We start from the raw sequence: 24,308 nt of genomic DNA, 5'->3' as shown, positions 1-24,308 counted from the left end.
GTACCACCGAAAAATGATGACAGGCCAGGATCAGAGAGGAGAAATGCTTTGCCATTCCACTCTAGTAACTATTAGATTTGTAAATACTGATCCGACCAAATCTGACCCCACTCCTTCCCCGTGCTCAGGAGGTCAAACTGTGCCATCAGGCAATTCAAAACAAACAAAAAACCAAACAAGCATTATCATCGCTTGTCATATTTATATTTTTGATTTTATTTTTAATTTTTATTAAAAAACCCAACCATTATTAAAAACGAAGCATTTACTGGAAGGCTTCTGCCAGGGAGAACTCTCATTTCAATCTCGTGAACAAAACGCAGCACAGTTAAAACCCATAGGCATAAACAAAACCCAGTAAAAAAAAAAAAAAGAGAACAGTTCAAACCATAGCTTATAATTATGCAGTTTCCTCAATGTCAATAGAGAGGCTTTTGTTAAAAGCCTTCAATTCAGAATTTCACGGAAGACTTTTAAAACACAGGGGATGAAGGAAACACATGCTTGATTAAAAAAAAATAACAAAACAAAACAGGAAAAACAATTGCTTGGGTAAGGGTTAATGAATTCAACAAATTTACTTCCTCCGGAGCAATCGCTGTTCGCCCAGCCATACAGTGGCCCTGGGTGATGTATTTGCTCAGGAAGCTGAACATACACAATTCCTGCCACGTCATTCTGGCCAAAATTTCCCAATTCTGGCACTGGTTTGGAGGGGGTTTTCAGTGAGATCATAACTGGCTTCCCGCTTTGGTAGCCTGGCATTTGCAGTGCCAGTAGGTACCACTGGGAGCTTGGAGAAGAGGCTTTCATTCAGCCCCTTTCGCTCTTCCCCCAGAGAGACAGCACCAAGGTGAGCTCTAAGCATCTCTGAGCTCCTGAACCAGGGCGGAATTAAGCACCTGCCCTTGGACATAGGTATCAAGCCCAAAAGTTGCAAATTAGTGACTACTTCGTAAAAAAACAAACAAGCCCCACCCAAAAAACCCCACCCTATTCTCAGTGTGGGAACTTTAAGGTCAAAACCGAATAAAAATGGTCTTAAAATATATACATATATATATGGCTTTTCATTTTTCCTATCCATTTCATTGGAAACAAAAATAAATTTAAGGGTGATATTTGGTTTTTAAAAAACAATTCTGTCCTTCTCTTTAGCTGTCAGCCAGAGCAGATGGGATGGAAGCGCTGACTGCGGTTGCTCACGACGTGGCTCAGAATCCACCCGAGTTCTCCTTCATCCTCGCTAGTAACCGGGAGTAGACGGGTGCTGCAAGGAGAAGACTGAGTTGGGTGGGACACACAGCATCTCCCTGCCCCCTCTCCTCCGGTTATGCTACACCTTGCTTGGAGCAAGGCAACAGAATAAACCTCTCTTTAAGGGACAGGGACGTGCGATGGAAATTAGCAACAAGCTAGAGAAGTTCTTTTACCTAGTCGAGGATTCCTCTGAGAAACCTGCATGGAAAGAAAATACAAGGTTTGCATAAATACAACAAGTCTCCGACAGCTATAAGAACAGTTTGCATGTCAATATATTTATCCCTACTCTCCAAAAATGATGGATGAATGACTCTTCATTATTGGAAGCTGACATATATAGTACCATGCCAAGGTTACATTCACAGTGTGCTGCAAACTGTAGGCTTCACGTTGCAAAATGTATTATTTCTTATATAATTAAATCATGCAAGAAGAGAGGATTGGTCATTCCATGAAACACATACGCTCACTCTCTTTGAAAGTCAAAGCCTGAATGTGACATTATCTTCTAATAATTATTACCAAAATGTAATTTCAGTAGTTTTACAGTGAGAGATTTTTTGTCTTTTACCTTGGATAACGCCGATGCCTGTTTGAAGATTTCTAATGCGGGATCTGCAGGCTCGTCACCTCTTTCTTGCGGCCTTGAAGCTAAGGGTGGGACATAGATAGCATTGAAATACTCTTCAAAGCACACAGGCTGCTTCCTTCCAGTGTTTTGGAGGATGTGTTGAAAATCCCGTAACAGACCAATCCTCCACAGTAAACTGAAGCAATTGCCATGTGTCACCTCTCCCTCCCAAAGCAGCTCTGCTGTAATGGTGTGGCTCTAGATATTTCTAACCATGGACCTACCCTGAGGCTGTAAGACAGAGTTCACGGCATAAACCACACCATTCGTGGCCATGATATCACTTTCAGCAACAGGCTCCTTGTTGATATGTATTACGTTGTTTTTCTGTTCAGGAAAAGAAAAAAAATTTAAAAAGTAGAAAATGAGAAACTTTTGTCATCAGTGGTTTCCAATTTTATTAAAAAAGCCCTCACTTTGCATTCATTCATTTACTGGATGGCTGCAGGCGTTTTCATTCCTCTTGCCAATTAAGGAGAATATAAAAACAAATTATCGCCTGAGCAGTTTGTCCTGGAGTGGCTGGCAGGCTTTGGAGCACGGACTTTCTCGGTGCGCTGGCTGGGAATGCTGTCTCGCGGCAGCAGAACACATCCACCGGCTCCCTGGTGGCAGCGGGCACTGCTGCTCGCGCCAAGAGGGATGGCTGCGGAGGTGGCATCGGGAGAGGGCAGATCAGGACTGGACGTGAGAATAGTCTAGCATGCAAGTTGGCCAACTCAATGCACTTGGAAACACTGGCCTTTCCATTTTTGTCCTGCATTTTCTTCCTTATGCACAGAGTGGGTCGTGGTTATTTATTTTCTGAAATATATTTTTTTCCTCAATAGAGGATCCTACATTCTCCTAATGTAGTGCAGAATTGGTGACATTAAATTATACATCTAAATTATACATCTACTGCGTTCAGCTCCGGGGTCCCCAAACTAAGAAGAACATGGACCTGTTGGAGCGAGTCCAGAGGAAGGCCACGAAGATGACCAGAGGGCTGGAGCACCTCTCCTATGAAGACAGGCTGAGAGAGCTGGGGTTGTTCAGCCTGGAGAAGAGAAGGCTCCAGGGAGACCTTATAGCAGCCTTCCAGTACCTGAAGGGGCCTACAAGAAAGCTGGAGAGGGACTTTTTACAAGGGCCTGTAGTGATAGGACAAGGGGTGATGGCTTTAAACTGAAAGAGGGGAGATTTAGGTTAGATACAAGGAAGAAATTCTTCACTCTGAGGGTGGTGAGGCACTGGCACAGGTTGCCCAGAGAAGTTGTGGATGCCCCATCCCTGGAAGCGTTCAAGGCCAGGTTGGACGGGGCTTTGAGCAACCTGGTCTAGTGGAAGGTGTCCCTGCCCGTGGCAGGGGGGGTTGGAACTAGATGATCTTTAAGGTTCCTTCCAACCCAAACCATTCTGTGATTCTATGATTCTAAATAAATCTTGCTGCGTTAAGGGAGCCCATGCAGAGATCATTTTCGTTACACTAAAGATGTATTAGCTGAACAAGCTATTAATTTAATTTATTTATGCTTTTTCCCCCATGACTCAGGGTTAAATTTATAACAGCTCCTGGAAATCATTTACAATTGGTCTTCTGGGGAGAAAGCTGAAGAAAACCACATTTCAAGACTGCCAGCTTGTTGAATTGAACACGTGGCAACAGTCCCTCCGCTACAGCCCAGAAAACACTGGTGGGACTGTGCGCACATTTAGAAGAGGTTCCCACACCATCCAAATGCACACAGACATACTTTGGTCCTCGACATGGACGGCTAAACACAGGCCACAGCCCTGCTGAAACCCCCGCAAAACCCCATCCAAGGTGACTCACCATGCTGACTTCCAGTTTATCTCCCTGCATGGACTTCAGCCTCACGAGGGCACCGACTGCGCCACTCACCAGGATCTCATCAGCCACGTGGAACTTGAGGATGTTGGCAAGCTCCTTGGCGTTACCTGGGGGAAGAAAACATCTACATTTGCAAAACAGCATCAGCACTTGCTTCCTGTACTTCATGTGGTGGAATGACATTACACGGAAAATACCATAATTTCCTGAAAGTGCAAGGAAAAAATGTAAAATTGAAAAGACTGGGCAGAAGGACCTTGGATGGAGCTGGTTAGGACATTGAGGCCATTCCTGCCTGGACAGGTCAGGATCCCAGCGAGTCCAGAAGGACACTCTCCCAATGTCCCACCTTGCCACGTACCAATCCTGCCCTATACATGAAACCCCTATCTCTTGTTTTTTCAGTCCCTCATTCTCTCACTGTGCACAGCATGAACCTGCTTCTGTTGCTGCTTTCACTTCCCAAGGAAGTCTAGGGGGGAAAAAAAAAAAGAGACCTCTGTGAAATAAGGAAGCAGATAGAGCACTCGGGTATTTGCAAATGTCAATACTTTCGCCAACGCCAGTGTCACTTGGCAATAACCTTCATGGCTGAAACTGCAGGATTCCTGGGTAGCAAGGGGAAAAGTGCAGGAGAAAGGTCACTAATGGCTCGCAGATTTCTGGCCTGATGCCCAACCCACGGAGTCTCTACTCATCTACCTGTGCTTTGAAACGGACCTTAGGAAGATAAGATGCTTCCCCCTCACCATCTATTTTCCAGAAGAGGCAGTGATGTGCACAGCATGGGCCAGCAGCCCTCCTCCATCTTCTCCTTTAGGGGATGCAGCGGCACTGATAAAACTCACAGACAGGCAATGGGGAACAGCTAGTGCAAAAGATGGCCTCCATTTACAAAACCAGAGCAGCTCCTTCAGCAAGGGGGAATTTTCTTTTAATACTCGTATCTGAATACACTGTGAGCTTTTTTCCCGTTACAGTTTTTCTAGGGTGGCCACAGTTCACACTGCATGTCCTCTCCAGCATGATTCACTTCTTCATCAGGAGTGTAAGCTAAATATTTGCGTGAAGAAAGAAGAACATCTGAAGTGTCCACATCTGGGACACTTCATTCCTGCAGCCGTTTACAATAGCTGCAAAACAGTTCTGAAGTATTTATATACTAAGTAAGCATTAGACTGGATGTGCAGTCTGAGATTACCAGTTCCTCATCCCTGCACTTAAAAGGATAACCAGCTACCATGGGCAGATGCTTCCCAAATGATGATGTCAATGTTTGGTTGGGCTTTAATGACGAGAAGACATTACACTCAAATACCTGACGTTGTTTCCAACCACAGCCGGTTTTCAACATGAACAAAATAAAAGATCGTGCTGCTTATCCAGAAAAGCGTTATTAAACATTCCCATGCTTTTTTCCACACCCAGCCTGCACGCCTGTGCTTTTCAGGATATTGGTCTTCGTCTGTGCTAGACTGGAATATTTGTTGTCTTCTCAGGATCAGACTGGACTTCATGCTTTGTCCATGTACACATAGATGGAGCAACAGCTCCATCCTTTTACTACTTAAATTTCATACAGTGTAACTTGAGGCTGAATGTGGACCATGTTTTCTATTTGCAAAACTTACCTTAGACACCCTGATCCTTTGTGGTTGACAGCCACATTCTCACTTCTTTCATCCTTAAGACAGGCAGAGACCTCATCGGTTCCTCTAGAAACACCTCAGAGTTACCTTGCTTACACCAGCCAGCACAGCCAAATTATAGTCATAGTAAGTTTGTAGCACACACTACAAACATGTCTTCCAAGCACCAGGAAAGTATAAACCCATGCCCATGCTTTGTGTGAGAGTTCAGTGCCACTCCGTGCATCCTCAGCTTTCTGCTGGATAGGGCTTATCCAAATCAGTTGTGTAGGAAGCCCATGCTTCCAACAGACAGGGTCAAAGAATGAGATACGGCAGAGAAACTTAGCCATTCCTCTCTGTATCATGCCAATAACACACAGCAGCTGTTCATCTAAATGCTCTAAAAATGCTCACCCATTAGTTTGTTCAGTTCCCCTTGGGGCATGGCTCGGAAAGCTTCATTTGTTGGGGCAAACACTGTGAAGGTACCTGGCCTGTTCAAGTTTTCCGTTAGACCTGCAGACTGGATTGCAGCCACCAACGTACTGCAAGACAAACATACATAAAATGCTTCACTATAAGCTACTTTTGTTCGTCTTTGAGCAATTGCATGTTGTGTTCAAAAAAAGAGCTGTGAAGTTACAATTGCAAAATCCTGCTGGGGTCCAGCAAATCGATTAACCAAAAAGTTGATTAGGTAGGAAGTGAGCCTGTGAGGTCCAACCAGAACATCTGAGAAATGGCAAAGCAACCTGGGAATGCTGACTCCTGGGGGACCAAATGGTAGTGAGGAGACCGAGAGGCCTGTCCACAGTGGCTCCGATGGGCAGAGATGGCTTCGGAGCCAGCTTCTTACTGTACTAAGGGGGACCACACCCTCTTGGCTCACAATTCATTGAAGGGTTATTTGAAGTCTCACTCCCTATAATTTAGGGATGAGACCATGGTTTTGGATGCTCTTTCTATGTTAAAAAAACCAATATATATCGTCATGACTATGGCCCATAATAAATAGAAGCTGCTTTGGCAGCTCTTCTGCTCCTAACTAGCACTTAGGAAGAGCAGAAAGGTCACCTGAAGCGATGGTCTGCCTTGAGAACATCCATCACTGAGCCAGATGGTGGAGTCAACATTTTGTCCACACTGAACAGGGTCCCAAACCTTCCTCTCTTGTCATGGGCAGCAATGCAGGCATTTTCAATGCAAAGGTTCTGCAAACAAAATTGCAGAAAAAAAAAAGACATTCTTAACATACGCTTCGAAAGAGATTTTTATACTTTCCACAATGCTCAGTTACACTTTTTACATGATAGCCATAACATTACAGACATCAAGCATCATTCGACCATATACAGCACTGCGCACTGCAGGAACTTACATTGCGGTACACAAAAACTCTCAGTTCCTTGTCACCCAGAGTCTGTAGTTTCTGTCCATGGTAAAGATATTTAGAGGAGAGCTGGTCTCTAACAATGTGGTTCAGAAGCAAGTTTTTCATGTTGCTGTCAACAATGGGGAGTCCATCTGCAGCAAAAAGTATGGAAAGAATGAATGCACTTAAAATGACCACTGAGACACTAAAAAAGGGCAAATACGGAGCATTATCTGCACCAGGTCTTAATTTTAAAGCTAGATGCCACTGCCTATAGCTGAGGCATTTGAGAGAGGGTTTGCATGCTTTTGCACTGAAACGTGGCTGAAGACTGAAGCAGATCTGTGGCCCAAACTAATGGAAGAAAGGGATTTACTCCCCAGTTTACCTTTGAACACATCATTCACTGGGGCAAGGAGGGTCACTCGCTCACTGCCAGTTAGATGAGAACTGAGACCAGCTTGTCTGAAAACGTCCATAGACTTGGAAACTTCAGATTCTTGTGCCAACTCAAACAGGGTCTTAGCTGAAAACAAAAGCAACGCATAGTAACCTTGCATTAAAGGCAATCCACCCATCACTACAAAATATCTACACCCTCTAAATCCAGTATTTCCTTGGCAAAATAGACAAAAGAAAGGCAACAGAAAGAAAGACGCAGAGAGGCACCAGTACCTGAGTCTGGGATCAGCAGCTCATTAACAAAATGTACGACGCCGTTGGTTGCCAGGACATCCTTGTTGGCAATGATGGGCTTCCCATTGAGGGTCAGCTCTTCCCCACTGCAGCCCACGTCCAAGGTGGTTCCTTCCAGAGTCTCCATCGTCAGGCCAGCGATGATGGCCTCAGCACACATGGCTGACTTCAGGATGTGATGGTTCAGCAGGTCTGTAAGAGAAGCAAGTGTCTTAGTGAGCTGCAGAAATCGACTATGAAATTATTGCAGCTTTGAGGGATCCTGTTCAATGGCAAGGGTCTCCTGTACGGTACCGTATGGGGCTCCACTCCAAAAGATGCACAGTCATTTTAAATTGTGCTGATTTTAATTCAGTAGCCTGTGAAATGAAGTGCCTAAAAAGTAATTTTTATACACCTTTGTCAACTTCAGAAGGTTTCGTGTGGTTATTTGACTCATTTGTCAGGGGAAGTTACATTGATTAAATACTAGTCTTCTTGCATCTTGCTGGATTGATAGGAATCACCACCATATGCAGGAGTGCTAAAGGAAAATTGGAAAAGGGACTGCTTCAGCTCCCTCCCCCATATCTGGATACCACTCTTTCTGCCATGTCTAACACGTCTACCATATCTACATCGAAAGAAGTCCGGGCTGCCAGTTTAAAAAGCTGGAGTCTGTCAAATGTGTTTACTGCAGCTGTTGTCAGAGCGTATCAAGGAGCCATTCAGATGTCCTTGAGAAGGAATTCAGAAGAACTGAAAAATATTCTTCAGTCTCTCAATGGGCTCAGTAAACAAGCACTTACCCCTCAGGGCTTCTGGGTCCCCCAGGATCCTGTTCAGTGTTTCTCGTGGGATCTTCTCAAAGGCTTCGTTGGTTGGAGCCAAGAGCGTGTACTGGCCTTCGCTTTCCAGCAAGCTGTTGAGGTCAGAAGCAGCCACAGCAGCCTTCAGAGAAATGAGCGAGAGAGGGTAAAACACATTCAGCCAGAATACAAAGGTCAGCAACTTTGTCCAGGCACACACTAAGGACCAGACTTATTAAGGCTTTTATAATTTCAGAGGACTTCCAAAAAGTCCTGAATAGCTTCTTTCAGCGCTTTGGTCCCTTTATAAATTTGACCTGGCCCCATGCGCTCCAGAAATTTGAGTACAAGAGCCCTTTTTTGGCAAGACTGAGAGCTATTTCGAATACCCTGATGTGCCTGGAAAGGGTCACAGCAGTTCCAGTGAATAATTCAGATCAGAACCCAGAGCTGGCTAACTGCAAAACCCCTGTGCTTTTTTAGTTAGTCCTTAACTTGGCAAATACCAAGGCAAATAAATTGGTACTCATCAAATCTGAACAGTTAATATCTCCTAAGGCTAAGACTCCCATAGAAGAGTGAGGAGACAGACTCAGTCTACATCTCCTTACTGACAGCAATAGCAGGGTGACAATTATTCTTATAAAACCCTACTTGCGCTGATATCAAACGCTTCTCTTCCTAAAGCAAAATAAGCTATATTGGTACAAGGATTTTATCAGCAGCTTTAGAGTCACAGCACCTACGCGCTGGCAAGCTCTTCATGACAATTCAGTGGGAGTGGGATGACTGACCGTCTTTAAGGATCCCTGGAGCACATGTGGGGTGGACTCACCCGAAGAGTTTCCAGGCTTTCCTCGGTCTCAATGATCTGCTGAATACTGTTTGTAGTGGTAGCGATGACTTTGTCGATGACATGAACCACTCCGTTGGTGGCATGGTGGTCAGCTTTCAACAGCCTGGCACAGTTCACAGTCACAATCTGCAGAGGGAAAGAGCCACGAGGCGTTATGTGCACTAAACCAAGAAGGTAAAGCAGCCTCTGCTGTTTTTCTATTTCAAATGCAGTGAGCGCTATAATATTGAATCAGCAGGAGCAGAAATGTGGTTTCTGAAAAAAACACATAAAGAATGAGAATTCTCTATCAAGAATGTTCGAAACATTTCATGTTTAAAGAGCTTTGAAAATAAATCAGTGGTTTTGTCTACCCTGAATCATCAAGACTAAGAAAATATGCAAGAACCATACTTAGGCAAGCATACTGTTATACAGCAAAGTGGTCAACTTCCTTGCAATAGCATCGATGAAACTTATCTGCTTATAAATGCTCTTTTCAAGCTCCTTCTAAATAGGTATCCTAAATCAACAGTTGTCAACCTAAGCATTACAGAGTCCGGGAGGTCCGAGGACAGTGTCGGAGGTGCAAGGCAGCAGAAAAGCAAGCCCACTGTGGGTAGGTTTAATGCAAATGTCTTACCCCATTGGGATAGTGATGAATCTGGATAGGCAGGTCCTGGTACATTGAATTAAGTGTGGTCCCGTGTTTCAGATCGTCCGTGAGGACCCGTTTGTTCACCATGTGGTAGCGGAGGGCGTTGAGCAGCTCAATGTTGACGTTACTGACTAAGGAATCCAAAGTTTCCTGAAAATCGGAAAAATTCATTTTTCAGTGCTGAGTGCCATTAAGCCAGTTGTTAGAGAGAGCCAGGAGGTCTGGCTGCATCCAGGGTGCTTCCAAGGGGGGTGTGGGTGCGTGTGTACATTAAGTGATGTATTCAGCCTTAAGCCATCTGTGCCAGTTAAGAGCTCTGACTTTCGTAAATCTTTATCTTTTGCCTTACAACAGCAGCTAGCAGCTCTGGCACCCCCCCATCCTTGGCAGGTGAAGGGATGATGGCAGCAAGCTCCAGTGTGGGATCACTGCATCGAAATGAGCAGTAAGGCAACAAAAGGCATCGCTCAGGGCCAAGGACAAACACACCAGGAGACTTTCCCCAACAGCATCATCCCTGCAAGGGGCTCTGCTGGTGCACATTTAAGGTAGAGGCTTGGTAGTGGGGATAGCCAAAAAGATGCCCCCTCCCTGCCCCAATAGTTGTTCTTACATATTTATGGACAAGTGATTTAAACGTGGGATGTAACTGGATAGGGGTCATATAGTCGGGACTCTCCCCTGTTCACAGAGATCCTCCACTAGGATGGGAGCACCAGCAGGACAGCAGTGACGATTTCAGGAGTGGAAATTTCACAAGACACAGAGTGAGAAAATCAAAACCAATGTAAAGGAAATTTATATGTAATTGGGCATAGGAATACACTGATGCAGGAAGGCTGCAGGTTTACGGAGGCTCCAGTTGGGACTGGCTACTTGTACAAATTATTAAGAACAACCAGAGTGGTAAAGTAAAGGTCAAGAAGAAAAACCGAAAGGGGTGGAAAGTCTCTTGCTGCAGGTCTTAATGCAATCTCTAATGGTAAGAGGCAGGGAAAACTGAATGAGGTGATTTCTACATCCACCTGCTGGAGAGCATCCACATCTTTCTAGTGTTGGGCTGTTTCAGAAACAAAGCTCTGGAGCTGATGGACCAGTACAGTGATTCCCATCTTGGAAATTCATAGTCCTTCCTATATCAGGACTGTGTCTATTCTGCCAGATGGGGCTGGATCCAGACCCCTGCAGAGCTGGATCTTCACTAGAGAAAGCCAGAGTAAGAGGAGAAAGAAGAGGAATGATATCTTACAGCAGACAAGGACGCCCAGGCCTCATTACTTGGGGCAAAAATTGTAAAACTTCCAGGTCCTTCGATTTCTGGCCTTAGGTTAGACCGGTCGGAGTAGAGCTGCGTGGTGGCAGACCCAACAACTCCCAGGGTTTCATAGATGTTGGAGAGCGGCAGCGCTGAAAGAAGAGAAGGTTATGTTCCCAACACAACATCATTCATCCTTCCCTGCACCGCGCTGAATTAAAGGAGAGCTGCTGGTGAAAACGCTTGGGGAAATGAAGCACATCAAGGAGCTCGTGTCTGTTTATTAATTAGATAATGAATAATCATAGCCTGACAGCTCCAGCCTCAATTACAGCAGTGTAATCCAGGATCTACTGCATCTCTGCACGTTTAAATGGAGTTACTCTGGATTTATATGGATGTGAATTGAGGCAAGCAAAGATATTCATTGCTTTCACCCGATCCTTGTTTGTACTCAGGCTTTCGGTGCTCGGAGCTGGCAGCTCACTGCTGGTCTTGGTCTCCACTGACCCATCCACACCAGCCCACGTGACTAACTGGGCGGCATCAAACTTTTGTGGAAGGAAGCGTTGAGAAAGCAAAAGCAGAACATGTCTTTCTTCAATAAACCCAGTTAATTCCCTGCCAACCCCCACCAGGGGCTGAACTGTATTTTCTCCTAAATGCAGTTTTGCTAAACCCATGCTTGCCAAAATAAAAATGAGCAGAGATTGGCAGAGCTGTCTGCTACTCTATCATTCCTTTGTATTGCATTTCCCATACAGCTATATTACTTGTTGGAATAAGTAGTTCCCTATGGCCCTCCCATGCTTGATTAAGTTTAATTATATCCAAGGTTTTAAGTTGTCTGGAACATTTTGCATGCTTTGGAGCTGATCTGGCACTCAGCTGGTGCTCCGCTGAGTCCATTTTTGACTTGTTCATGGCAATATTGCGCACAAATTGCAAAAACCAAATCCACTTTGAGCAATTTTCTAACATTTCCCTTTACTAGGCAGCTGTATAATTTTAAGAAGTCTAAAAAATGTCAAACGTATTTTTACCAGCTGGGCAGCCTTTTTCTCCAGGAACTTTTTCATATCCAGGACAGCACTCGTAACTGATTACTCTGGAATAAGAGATGGATACGGCAGATTAACTGACGGCATCTCACTGCTTTTTCTCTATTCGCTATAGTTCCGTGTCCATCCATATTTGGTGATGTTTCTAAGCAGACTCTTCATTAGAAATATAGACTTGAACAAAAGACAAACCACAATTTTTATCTCCTTCAGGGCCGCATGTTGCCAATTTCTCCACTGAATAAAAGCAGACACCATTTCTTTTCAAAACCACACCTTCCAGGAGACTTTGCACAAACAGTGGATGGAAACCGATGCCGCGGTCCCAACAGATAACCTACGCAAGACACTGCAAGTGCTGGTTCATTTGGGCACATGCCTCATGGGATTTGGGGATCTCCCCGGCTGACTGCTGCTGTCACGTCTGATCACTGTTTGGGCAACACGCTGCAACGCCGGTACGGCTGCTTTACCAAACCAGCCAAGTACTTCCCCTTCATTTCACCCCATTCTCGTCCACCACCAGAAATTATTTGCTTACTTACGGCAGAATCCACAAGACAGACCCGGAGGGGAAGGAGCTTCCCTGGTCTCGGATGCACTGGCAGAAGGGCTTAGGATAAGCCCTGCAAGGACAAACTTCACCGGTGGTGGCATGTGCATCCACGGGCACCCGTAGGCAGTACCTACAGCACACCCATCTTTGCTAACACCGGCTACGTCCATCCGAGCACCCTCAGTGCAGCATTTCCTTGTGGCTGGTAGCAAACTGCTGCTCTGATCAAGCACTATCTGCCAGTAAAACCAAAGGGGCCAGAGACCCCATCCTGGGGACTCGGGGCCGTCCTGTTTATATACGGTCTGCAAATCTGCAAGAGCTGCCTGAATGCTGCGTCCATCATCTGCAGCTCAATGGGAAAGAAAAGTAATCTGATTCTCAAAGCTGGCCGTTTAACAGAACATGTTTTGATATTAACGGGGGGGGGGGGGGGGGGGGGGGGGGGAAAGGAAAAAAAAAAAATCAATCCAGAAGTTGCCTGTTTATTTTTCACAGGGGATTCTTTCACCTATTGCTCTTACGCTTGGTGTGAAGGGAAGGCGGCCATCTGATTGATAGGCTAAAGACAGCAAGGGAATAGGTGTTCCTCCCGAAGAGGAGTGTTTCCTTTGTGCTCCTGGTTGGATTCGAGACAAGTAGGATGCTGTATCGCCGAGCCTCAGCACACTCACTCAAAGAGAAAGGAAAATCCTCAAGCTTCAGATATTTGTCATCATTTTAACACTGTTAAACAGTGGAAATGCCTGGGGTTTAAGAGGGAATTCTTCAGGGTAATTAAGAGCCAGTAAGTGAAACAAATACCTGCTTTTCTGTGACAGAAGCAAATAAATTCTGTGTCACGGTTTCCTAAGAGAATTACAAAGCAAACCCAGACTGATTGTCTAGACATTATATATTCCATGTGGGAAAGAGTTTGCCTAAAGCAATCCCGTCCTTTGACTACTGGAGATCTTAACACCCTGCTGCTCCGCCTTCCCCAGCCCCCCCGTCTCGTGTTCATTAGAAACACACACTTTCTCCCCCCGCCACTTCCCTCCCCTACCTCCGATTTTTCTTTTTTTCACCCTAGAAACTAAATCCAGTCTAGACAGTTCCCTTGGTTCAGGCCTGTAATCAAAGACGAAGAGCTGATTAAAGAGAAATCATTCCAAAGTTCAGCATAAATAATTCCTGAGTGCTGACGTAGGCTTTAAAAGGCTTATTTATAGATCGATCGGAGATTAATGAGCTGTGACGAAGGGGCAGGACGCTGATGCACACAGCCTGCAGCGCGGGGAGCTCGCCGGCTCGGGGCTGCCCCAGCAGCCAGGCGCCTGCCGGGAGGGGAGGGCACCGGGAAAGGACAGAGGGACCGCGCCGCCTGCTTTTCAGCAGGTTCGTGGGCATCTCCAGCACCACCCCACAAGGGAAGCTAATGGCAAGAAGCACCGAGGCCAGTAATGGGGCCAGCTCCACCCGTGCAGGGGCTCATTCAAGCCCCCAGTCTCACCTGCCCACTGAAGGTGACCTACCAGCATCATCTGGTATGCATTTTGCGTGCCAGCATTTTGAGTTGAGTACCAGAAAACTTCTGCAAAGGGCCAGGTGAACACAGAGGTGCTCAGCCAAGTGTTTGCACCTACAAGGAGCCAGAGATGAGGACTGTAAAAAACAGCTTCAGCTTCAGCCATTTGCCCTCTCATGGCTGGTGGACTTGGTGGAAGCACCCAGCCCACCCAAAGGCACGTGGGCACCGTTCAACGGCTCGCTCGGGGCTGGGCACAGCGCATCCTCCCAGCTGGTCCTGCAGCCACCTCCAGCCCTCGGGGAGGAGCAGCACAGCCGTGGCTGAAGGCTGCTCTGCCTCACTTGCACGACTCTGCATCTTGATGCTACAGTACCCTACACATCCATATGGGAGGAAGGCTGTTCCTTTGACATGTCCTCCTCCAGCTGGGTCGGAGCCACAGTCTGCTGCCCGGAGAGGAGTATTTTTCTTACATGGCCAGGGACAAACAGCTCACGGGAGAAAACACTGAACACTTGCAACCACCGCACCGCACGGCGGGTTCTGCACAAAAGCTTTTGGAGTTGCCAAGTCCATCCCTGTTTCTGGTGTCTGCTCAGCGGCTACAGACTGCTACACCGGGACACGGTGGATGCCAGCGATGTGGGTTAAATAAGCAATGCCCTCGTACAAAGAGCATTTCTCATCCACTCTGCAACGCCTCTGACCACAATTTCCTGACCTCCTCATTGAGTAATTTCAAGTCAAATCTGTAGTTTTTCAGCCTCTTTGAAACACTGTATTTCTTAAATGTCTGTCTGTGTCTGACTGCAGAGGCAAGCTCCCTGGCTTTCATTAGTCATTGTTTCACTGCTGTTGCATTCTTAGGATCTGAAATTAAATTTTAAGTGCATTTTTCAAGGTAATAAAAATAAGCTTAGGGATATATTAGTGAATAAAGATCCATTTGTAATAATTTCCTGTAATAAAACCCATATGTTTTGTTTTTGTAAAATAAGTGCCAGAGTCATTTTTTTCCTGAACTGAGGAAAGTACATCACACAAGAAAAGGAAAGTTAATTTAAAAGGAAAAAAAGGAACGTATTAAGGGGCAACTTACTGCCACTAGTTATTCCTCAAAAAATAATCAAAACCCAAATTTATGTAAGTTGTCTTTTCGTTCTCAAGACAAAAAAGTGTGTGGGGACACGTTCAGTTGCAACCGCAATTCTGGAAGAATGAGGCCAGTCCATAAGCGAGGTAGAAAAATACAAAAAACACAGGCACAACTATGAGAATATACTTTAAATAAACTATTTCTTTGGCTTTGGAATAACCAACAGTGGAAAATTACCTAATTACCAAAACAATCTTGTTTCAGTGCTCATTAAAATCAAAGCAGTGTCAGACTTCTTGCCAACTGTCTTATCTCACTTCATCAGCAAGTAATGCAATGATAAAAAATGTACATAAATCCTCTATCTAATTTCTCCCTAACTGCGTGAGCCAATACTTCAGCAAAGAGAAGAAAAACAAAGTAAAAAAAGCAGATAAAGAGGTAAGTGTCCTCTTCTGATGCATGAGTTGGAAATTTCATCGTGCACATCCAGCCCCAGTAGAGCACTCCACCCCCACGGACCAAAAGATGCTGCTCAGGAAGCAAGCCTGCAAAGCCTCGCCGCCAAGCCCCTGCCTTACAGCCGTAACCTGTTTGTTTCTGGTAGGAGCTATGGAGCAACTCAGCACGGCACCCGCTGCACCCCAGGGTGACTGCGAGCACTCTCAGCCGTGAGCCTGGAGCAGCAACCAAAAGGTGGTGCACCTGCAGACAAGACTAAAGACCAGGCACATCCGCGTCTTTTGAGCTGGCCCTCCTTGCTGCTCCAGTTGCTCTGCGTCTCCCAGTGCAGGATGTGATCATCCAAGAAGGAGTGAAGTTATGACTTACTGCTACAGGCTTGCAGCAGCTTTTCTGCCTTCCTCGCTCAGGGTTGAACTTCTCTGCTCTGAGCCAGCTCTGCAGGAGCCCAGCTTTGCTTCTCTGCAGTACCTGGTCTCTCACTGACCACCCTCCCTACTACCTGTTCGAAACGGTGCTCAGAGCAGCGAAAGAAAAGAAATCAAAGCAATCAAAACTATCTTCCTAGAGCCAGATATTTGCACCTGCAACACGCATCCAACTTACGGCATCACTGACCCTTTAAGCAAGTAAGGAGGATAACAGCCAGGTCAAATGTGAAGTAGGTGAGATGGGTCAAGTGTCTCCTATCCCAGGACTGCTCTTCTCACAGGTGGGAAAAGCCTTTTAGGATGAGGAAAGAAATGACCATGCTTACCCAGCTCCACCATCCCCCCTGGGCTGATGGAGTGGATCCCCCTGCCAACAGGAGGATCAAGCACACAGCTTCAGGAGCGGACTTCTGACTACGGATCCCAAGCAAAGGCTGGATCCACCCAGTTACGCTGACGAACATGCCAAATCCTGACTCTTTCTGGGATTTAAAGGCATCTGGTATTCTCAAAACCTCTCACGGACCAGCTCAGTCCCACACAACGGACCAGTTTCGAGGGTTCATGCTGAGCACCATTAACTGTGCCCACGCACTCTCTTGGGCGCTGATGCACTGAGCGCGGCATAGCATCAGGCCCCTGACACTGGTTTGAGAATTTGACTGCTGCAGCATAATGCATCATGTCCTTTATGGCCCAAATGACTCCTGATTGCTTCCATACAGCATGAACACCACATCCAGCGGGAGCCATCACCAGCAAACTTTTGTAATTAGAGCTGTCCCAGGGTCCTCTGGAAAACATGAGTCAAGGCACGTGTCTTTTGTTCTGCACAAGCACTGCTAAAGGGCAAACTAGGGCCCAGGCTCAAAAATGACTAGGAAGAGAGAAGACGACAGTAACACCCATTGTCGAGATGATGCAAAGTAAAGAATACCGAGCAAATTCCGTGTATAACGGGAACATTATCTCATAGTTTAACAGGCAGGTTAATGCTGTGTCTGCTTTCCTCTCAGCAAGGCACCATTGGATTAGACACTTGGGTAAAAGCAGAGAAAATGAGGTTAGAAGAGATCACCCCATGTCCTCAAATGAAATCATGAAATACTGCCAGATGCCAGTTGTTCCACCTCTTTCTGGAGATAAGCAGATGACTTTGTCTCTGCCAAATACAGCTGCACACTTGGGTTACTTGAGATTAGTTTCTCATTTGCTTCAGAGCTGAAGAAATCCGTGGCTGGATCGCTTTGCCTTTCAGTGGATAGCTGGATAGCTTTGCCTATAACAGCAAAGCTATCCCACATCCAACGCTGAGTCATGTTTTCTTTGGAGACCTACTAAGCTACTCTGTTATCAGAAGAGGCAATGATGATACCATATTGCCATGCCATAATCTTGTCCATTTTACGTCAAAAAAAGCCACCGCTCGGCCAAGATGAGAGCCTGAACTCTATCACCCAAATTAAGTCTTCCCAGATTTGGTGGGTTTGTAGAATTAAGCCGGGGGGGGGGGGGGGGTTTGTTTGTTTTTACAATATTGCCTCTCCTTTGTTTTCTTCCCCCCCCCCCCCCCGTAAAGACAATTGGACATAAGGGAAACCACTATACGTGCTCACTATATGGTACATCCTGCAATACATCCTCCTGAAGTAGATGAATTCATGGGTAGCACGATGAAAGGCCAAAAGCCACACGCAGTGATGATTCCTGGTTTGCCTCCCTCTTCACTATACCAACACCAGACATGTGAAACAAATCCCAGTGGCCAGCCAACACAGCTAAACCAACGAAGGCAACCAAAATAAAAGCAATATAGCTCACCACAGTTAAAGATCTCAAAGTCTGCTGTTTACTACAGAAACAGAGTTTATTTAATCTGCAGTAAAGAACAGCATGTTCCTATAGATCTAATCACAATTTACATTGGACCATATCAGAAACACACGAGACGATTTTCTGCTGTTTGTTCTTCTTGACCTCGCAGATCCAGGACCAGACCTGGCCCACAGCTCTGCTCCCCACGGCCAGCACCTTTGCACTGATATTGGTAACGCGGTGGTGCATGCTAAAGTGTGGGCCAGCAAACGTGTCTGAAAGCCCAGTTTGGCCTACACTAAGGAAAAAGATTCCCCGCTCCTGGTCTACAGCCTGGCAGATAGTCAAGCACGCATATCCTCAATTATCTGCTGACTACATCTTTCAAAAGAATGTCCCGAGGCTGCTTACACAGATACTTTATGCAACAGCTACTTGAATATTACTGTTTGCAATTTTAAACATGGAATTGGCCTGCAAGTCTAATTAGCTTTCCTGGTGGAGTCATCAGAGAGCGTTGGCTAAAACTGACACCTCTTTCCCCTTATTTCTGTTTTCCCTTCCAAAGCAAACACGTGCAGATGAATTTCACATTCTCTCCAATATCCATCAGCTATGGGTTGCCTTTTATTTCTTTTTTTTTTTTTTCAGCTAGGCAGCATTGAGCCTAGCGTGGAGAGAGACACAGCTAAGTACTAGAAAACATCTGGCACACACTTCATTACAGCACTGAGAGCTATATAAGTATATATAGAAATGCAATTAGAATAAACCATCAGGGTTTGTATTTACATGGTACTTTCCATTCTTAACACCTAAGTGTTCTAGGATCATGTTTGCCATTTGAGAAAAAACAAGGCACAAGTATTTCTTTGGGAGTAAAAGGCTAAAACAATTTTTAACAGGTATCCACGTTAAGCCCACACCACGGGCTCCGACATCCCATGTCCGTCACACCGTCTGCTTCTCCCACCCAGCACCCACCTCCGCAACGGGGTCTTCAGGGAGACCCCGGCCGGCGCTCGGGTACTTACGTTGACTTCCCACAGATCTTCCTCTGGTACCACTGCTTGCAGTTGGTGAAGTATTTCCTGTTCGTGCCGATCAGCTTCTGCACCGCACACACGTTGGGGCTACAGGTAACGACAAAGCAGAAGAGGGTCCTGTAAGCCTCCCTCCTTTCGGTGCTGACCCCCAGCATGGAGCCAGACCCCACCTGACAGCGCCCGAAAAGCCCTGCTGCGGTTGCGAGGGAGGAAACTTTGAGAACTACACGTCAACTTGCTCGATCTGAGCGTATAATGACTATCATGAAGTGGAGGAAGCAGTGAAAGTGATCTCTCTTCACTCTGCCAGGGTATCTTTTTCTTCACTGAGTGCGAAATCTTGACTTTTTTCCACGTTCCACCCCTCACCAAAATATAAAGGAAGTAAGTTAAAAATAATACTTTGGTCAGTATTTCCGTGGTGAACAGCTACTTACAATTTGGGATCCCAGCTAAAACCTGATAAAGTTATGCAATAATTCAAATCCTTCCAAAAAACCCCATTATTTTATTGTTGAGGACATAAAGAAGGACAGATATTTATCACCCTATGGACCGACTTGCACCAAAACCAGAACGGGTACTTTTGCTGTATGATAGACTCAGCCGACTCTGGACATGGATGCTGAGCTGCTGATGGGGAAAGTGAGCGGTGGCACTGCACACTCCGGTTTCAACACACCAGGTATGACAGCACAGATTGAGAGTGGCTAGATATATATCAGCCCATAAGGTACCGAGAGCTCCTTCTCAACCAGAAAAGGAGACGGTTGGCGTTACATGTGTGACTAACCCCACTGAGAGCTGACTGCAGCCTTTCAGCTTTCTAAGAAGTGGTATCACTGCAAGCAAAGATGTGGTCAAACAGGAGTTGGGAGTTTACTTGCTGCTGGTTTGGCCAGCACAGTGTTCTCCCCACTCAGCCTGGCTCACCACCTCCGTGGTTTGAGGCCAGCATCCCTGGCCACGGATGTGGGCAACGCATGGTCAGTGCATGAGGTATGATTTATGGATCTGGGTTGCGAGGCCACCAACTGCCTCTGGGCTTGAGCCAGAGGTATAGCAAACGCCCAAGCAAGCTGAGGATGCTCAGCCCAACTGAGACTGGATTCCCAACACCAACACCGTGCCCCAGTTGCGACAGTGGCACCAAAAGTATGTGCAGTATTGGCTGCCAGGCAGATGGAGGGAAAACAAGTAATTAAGCAGAATACATAAATCATCACTTCAGCCATTCAGAAGTGCTCTGCACCGTCCAAGGCAGAGTTTTCATTTGTGAAAATGACACTCTGGATGGGGCCTGGAGATGCTGTTGTAAAGGTCTTGTCGATCTGTTTAGGAAAACAGACAGCATCCTGTTTCATGCTGGGTTTGACCGAGACACTGCCCGCTTGCCTACCAAAATTAACAAAAGCAGAGTTTGCAGCCCGACCACCAAGTCTTCCTGTGGTCGTGCTTGCTTTTCACCGGCGTCCCAAATTCAGCTCTCTCCAAAATGGGCCAGGCTGCCCATCATTAGCATGAATTAACATGAGGGTCTCCTATATGTTGGCTAACTCCAGCGCCAGTCTCAGCGGGAGCTTGGCTTGCCTTCAATGAGCCTTTGTTGATGTGGCTGCTGCAGGGCCCTGCAGAGGCAGGATCCGACCCCGCGAGGCCCTGGCACCTTCGTCCTGCCCCAAGGGGAAAGTGAGGGCCCGTGGGACCTGGGGGAATTAGGCTCACCGTTTCCCTCATTATTGCCATATCCAGTAATGGTAGTTTGTTTCTGCATGAAAGCATTTAATTCCCTTTATATATATAGGGCGAGGGACAAGGAGAAAGAATCTACTGAAAAGAAGTTAGAAATCACAAAGCCAAACTTTCAGCTGGTGCAAACTGGCCCAGGCTCAGTAATTTCCACGCCAAATCATCACTTAGAGAGACGTCTGTGCTCTGACTCAGCCCACCTCGGCTACCCCAGCCCCGCTGCGCCAAAATATGGTTCCAATTACATCGAAATTCCAAACCTTGCCTCGATTTCAGCGTCTGGCTGACGGCAGTGGACAATCCCTCTAATATTCGTCTTGACAAGCCTGGCTACTGAAAGACTTGTTTGATCACTTCCCCCGTATCCCTGGGAGCAGCCTGCCAAGAAAACCCTTGTGCCTTCAGGACAGCATCGAACCCGGCGCTGCCTTGCTCCCTCCTCCCTGCCCGGGACCACAGCTCCACAGGGCTGCTGCTCCCTCCCTGACGTATGAGAAAAACTTCTTCCCAGTTTTCCCTCAGTGCGGAAAAATACCCCCCCAGGGCCGTGTTATCAATGATTCCCGCAGGCAGGCTGTAGTAGCGGCTCCCCGTGGTGCGTGTTCTGGTCCTTTGCCCGGTCTGGCTTAAAATGAATTTGTCAACACTCTCCCCTCTCCTCGTTGGAGTTCATCACCTCTGCCATGCCGTTCCCAGCCAGCCGCGCTGACTCGAGGATAAAACTGCCTATTGTTCCCCTTCAGCTGAAGCCTTCCAGCTGGGAGCTGCTGGGGCAGGGGCTGCCCTTCGGGAAGGGGCAGAGAAGAGCAGGACTTACCATGCGGTCCCATCTACCTGCTGTGACTGCGCCCATGAAGATCCCCAGCACCACGTAGTGCCCACAAAGCTGGGTGAGTCTGGGGAGAGCGCTCCTAGGTTTTCATCTTCAAATGTTAATGCTCCTTATATGTTTCTCAGCTCCTCTCCCAGACTTGAGCTGATTCACTTAAAGAAAAAGTTAATTAAGATGTACAAGTTTTGCTGCAGAGCCAAGCTCTGCCACCCAACTCGCTCTCGGCTCAATAGGAGCATTGATGGTGTGGGGGGATGCTCACAGCAGAAGGGGTGGCAGCCCCGGTTGCACATCCCTGAGCTCCCTCCTGCAAGCAAAACAACACGCCTCACGTCCAAGAGCTTTTTGGCTGGTTTTGTGTTGCTGTATCTCTTTGGCACATCATTAATCAATGTTCAAAATTCAGTTGATGTTTAAAAATTAGCTTGGTATAAATTGCTGTCTCCATCAGAAAGGGACCAGTGAGCCATGTGCTGTGGTCAGCTACGCTGGGTTTTTCTCAGCGTAACTTCACTTCACCTGGCATACTAACTCCTTGCGTCTCCCAAAGATCTCAGGCACCAGCATGGACCACGATCCCGTCCTACCCTGTGCCCCTATTGATTGTACAGGGAGTAACAGGCTTCTCTCCGCAGAGATGAGTGCACTGACTTACGCCAGGACTGCACCGACTTACACCAGGACGGCACCGACTTACCGAGTCGGAGCAAACTTCTGCCACAGGGCTATCAGCAGAACTGGATATTTACTTAGTTTCAGATCATGTAAGAGATGAAGAGCAAGACTCACTGTATTTGTACGTAAGTCACTGTAATTCTTTCATTACTGAGATTTTACAAATAGACACCAGCTCAGAATTTGTCTGTTGGATTCTGTAACTGATTAGACACATAAACAGCATACCCCTTTCATAAATGCTGACCTGGATCCCTGCCAGATAATGTATCATATTGCAGTATTTAAGTCTTGGGGGTTTTTAAAAAGCATTTCATGACCCTGCCTTCAGCAATCCATTTAAATGGAAGCTACCATTCAATCAACGTCACCATCCTGAGAGACAGAAGCCAGCCGAAAGGTCTGTCATCCTTTCATCCTTCCTAATTCCCAATACATTTTAAAAACAATGGGAACAACTATTAACATTGGGTTAGTTTTCTACCTATCAATGAAGACCCAGACTACTCAGTCCGTAACATACTGTCCATCTAGCAAGAGAGGTCTACGTGCACTTTTTTGGATATTCCTTATCTCGGAAGACTTATGAGTAAGTAAGTGATTACTTTTGTCAAGAAAATTTTCTCAAGACTTACTGGGGATTCCGGTCATGAGTGAGCTGGTGCCCACTCCACAGAGACACTCCTCTCCCGTTGAACCAGTTTTCTTTCTTTTTCTATAAATTCATGAAGACGAGCATACTTCCCACAGAATGTTTAACCGTTCAAAATCTGGGGATTTTTTTCCCTTTTTCCTTAACAGGGATAGACTGATAAAGAATCACGGAGGGGTCTAAAATGACGTCTGCAATATTAAGCATCCCGAAAGGAAGGAGGAAAGTTATCTAAAGAATAAAGTTACTCGAGGATGACAGAAAAAAAGTCGTTAGCCCAGGAAGAAAGCGCCCGGAGTCTCCCCCGAGGGCAGGGCCGAGCTGCTGGGTGCCCGCACCGGCCCCGGGCTCGGCGGCGCCTCCGCACCCGCACAAAGAGCCGGACGGCCGGAGCCCGGCGGTGCCCAGCGACGGGCGAGAAGGCAACCGAGCCGCCGCCCGCTGCGGGCCGCCCTTCCCCACCGGGATTTGTGCAAACCTAGCGAAAAAAAGTGTCCCGTCCCCCCCCCCCCACACACACACACTCTTTTTTCTTCCCCGCGGGGGCGAGAGCCGCCCGCTCGCCGCGCTTACCCGTGCTGCCGGCCGCGGAGCCGGCTGTGCTGCAGGACCTGCTGGTACGGGGACTTGGCGGCGGCGGCGAGGCCCAGCGCCAGCGCCAGCAGCAGCGGCAGCGGCGGGTGCGCCATGGCCGGGAGGCGACGGGCCGGGACGGGCCGGGACGGGCCGGCGGCCGCCGCGCGCCCCGTTAAATGCGGCGGCGGCGCGGGGGCGGGGAGCGGCGGCGCGGCCCCGCGGGGGGAGCGGGGCCGCCGCCCGGCCCGGCCCGGCCCGGCCCGGCGGGAGGGGAGGGGAGGGGAGGGGAGGGGAGAGGGGGCCGCCCCCCGGGAAGGGCATCCCTCCATCCGCCCACCCACCCGTCCATCCGTCCATCCGTCCGTCTGTCCGCCCGCCGGTCCACCCGTGCCCCGCAGCCCCGCCGCTGCGGGAGCAGAAGGCGGCCGGGGGCGTCCTCCATCCTCCCTTCCAGCTCGGCGTTTCACCCGCAACGGCTTTTTCTTCTTCTTCTGGATTTTTTTCCCCCATCCCCCCCACCCCCAGTCGGGACCTAGACCGGGGTGGTTGGACTGACACGCTCCGGGGGTCCCATCGACCTCAGCCCCGCTACGACCCCCCCACCCCAGGGAGCTTTCCTGGCTGCCGCCCGGCCAGCCCATCCCTGCCCCACAGCCTGTTCGAATGCCTCCCCATGCAGCCTCGCCTGGTACCCTCCCAGTGCCCGCCAGTATCACGCACACCCCCCCAGCGTCCTCCAGCGCTGTCAGGGGTCACCCGTGGTGAGATGTTTCTGGTTTCTTTTAAACCAAAGCAGGAGCAATAAGGCTGCCATCGGCATGCCGCCTTGCTTGCTTGTGTTACATACGGCTCTGGGGTGAAGCCCAGGGGCGAGGTTTGCAGCG

General features: G+C 47.6%; 1 protein-coding gene across 1 annotated transcript; it reads right to left on the bottom strand.

Moving 5' to 3' along the window:
- Nucleotides 1-188: 188 nt before the first annotated feature.
- Nucleotides 189-23,537, bottom strand: TGFBI (transforming growth factor beta induced). Its single transcript, XM_076350098.1, has 17 exons — nt 23,422-23,537; nt 18,929-19,027; nt 12,007-12,071; nt 10,958-11,115; nt 9,694-9,858; nt 9,051-9,197; nt 8,216-8,357; nt 7,407-7,619; nt 7,120-7,257; nt 6,738-6,883; nt 6,434-6,570; nt 5,774-5,904; nt 3,711-3,835; nt 2,119-2,221; nt 1,835-1,914; nt 1,434-1,458; nt 189-1,270 (listed from the first exon to the last, which is right to left on the bottom strand). The coding sequence occupies exons 1-17, from the start codon at nt 23,535-23,537 to the stop codon at nt 1,215-1,217; spliced, it is 2,046 nt and encodes a 681-aa protein (XP_076206213.1). The 3' UTR covers nt 189-1,214.
- Between the last annotated feature and the right edge of the window lie 771 nt (nt 23,538-24,308).

The sequence above is a fragment of the Aptenodytes patagonicus genome, chromosome 12 (genome assembly GCF_965638725.1).
Source record: "Aptenodytes patagonicus chromosome 12, bAptPat1.pri.cur, whole genome shotgun sequence".
Classification (NCBI taxonomy): Eukaryota; Metazoa; Chordata; class Aves; order Sphenisciformes; family Spheniscidae; genus Aptenodytes; species Aptenodytes patagonicus.
Note: the sequence above shows the minus strand (reverse complement) of the source record. Positions and strands in the feature narration are given on the sequence as shown.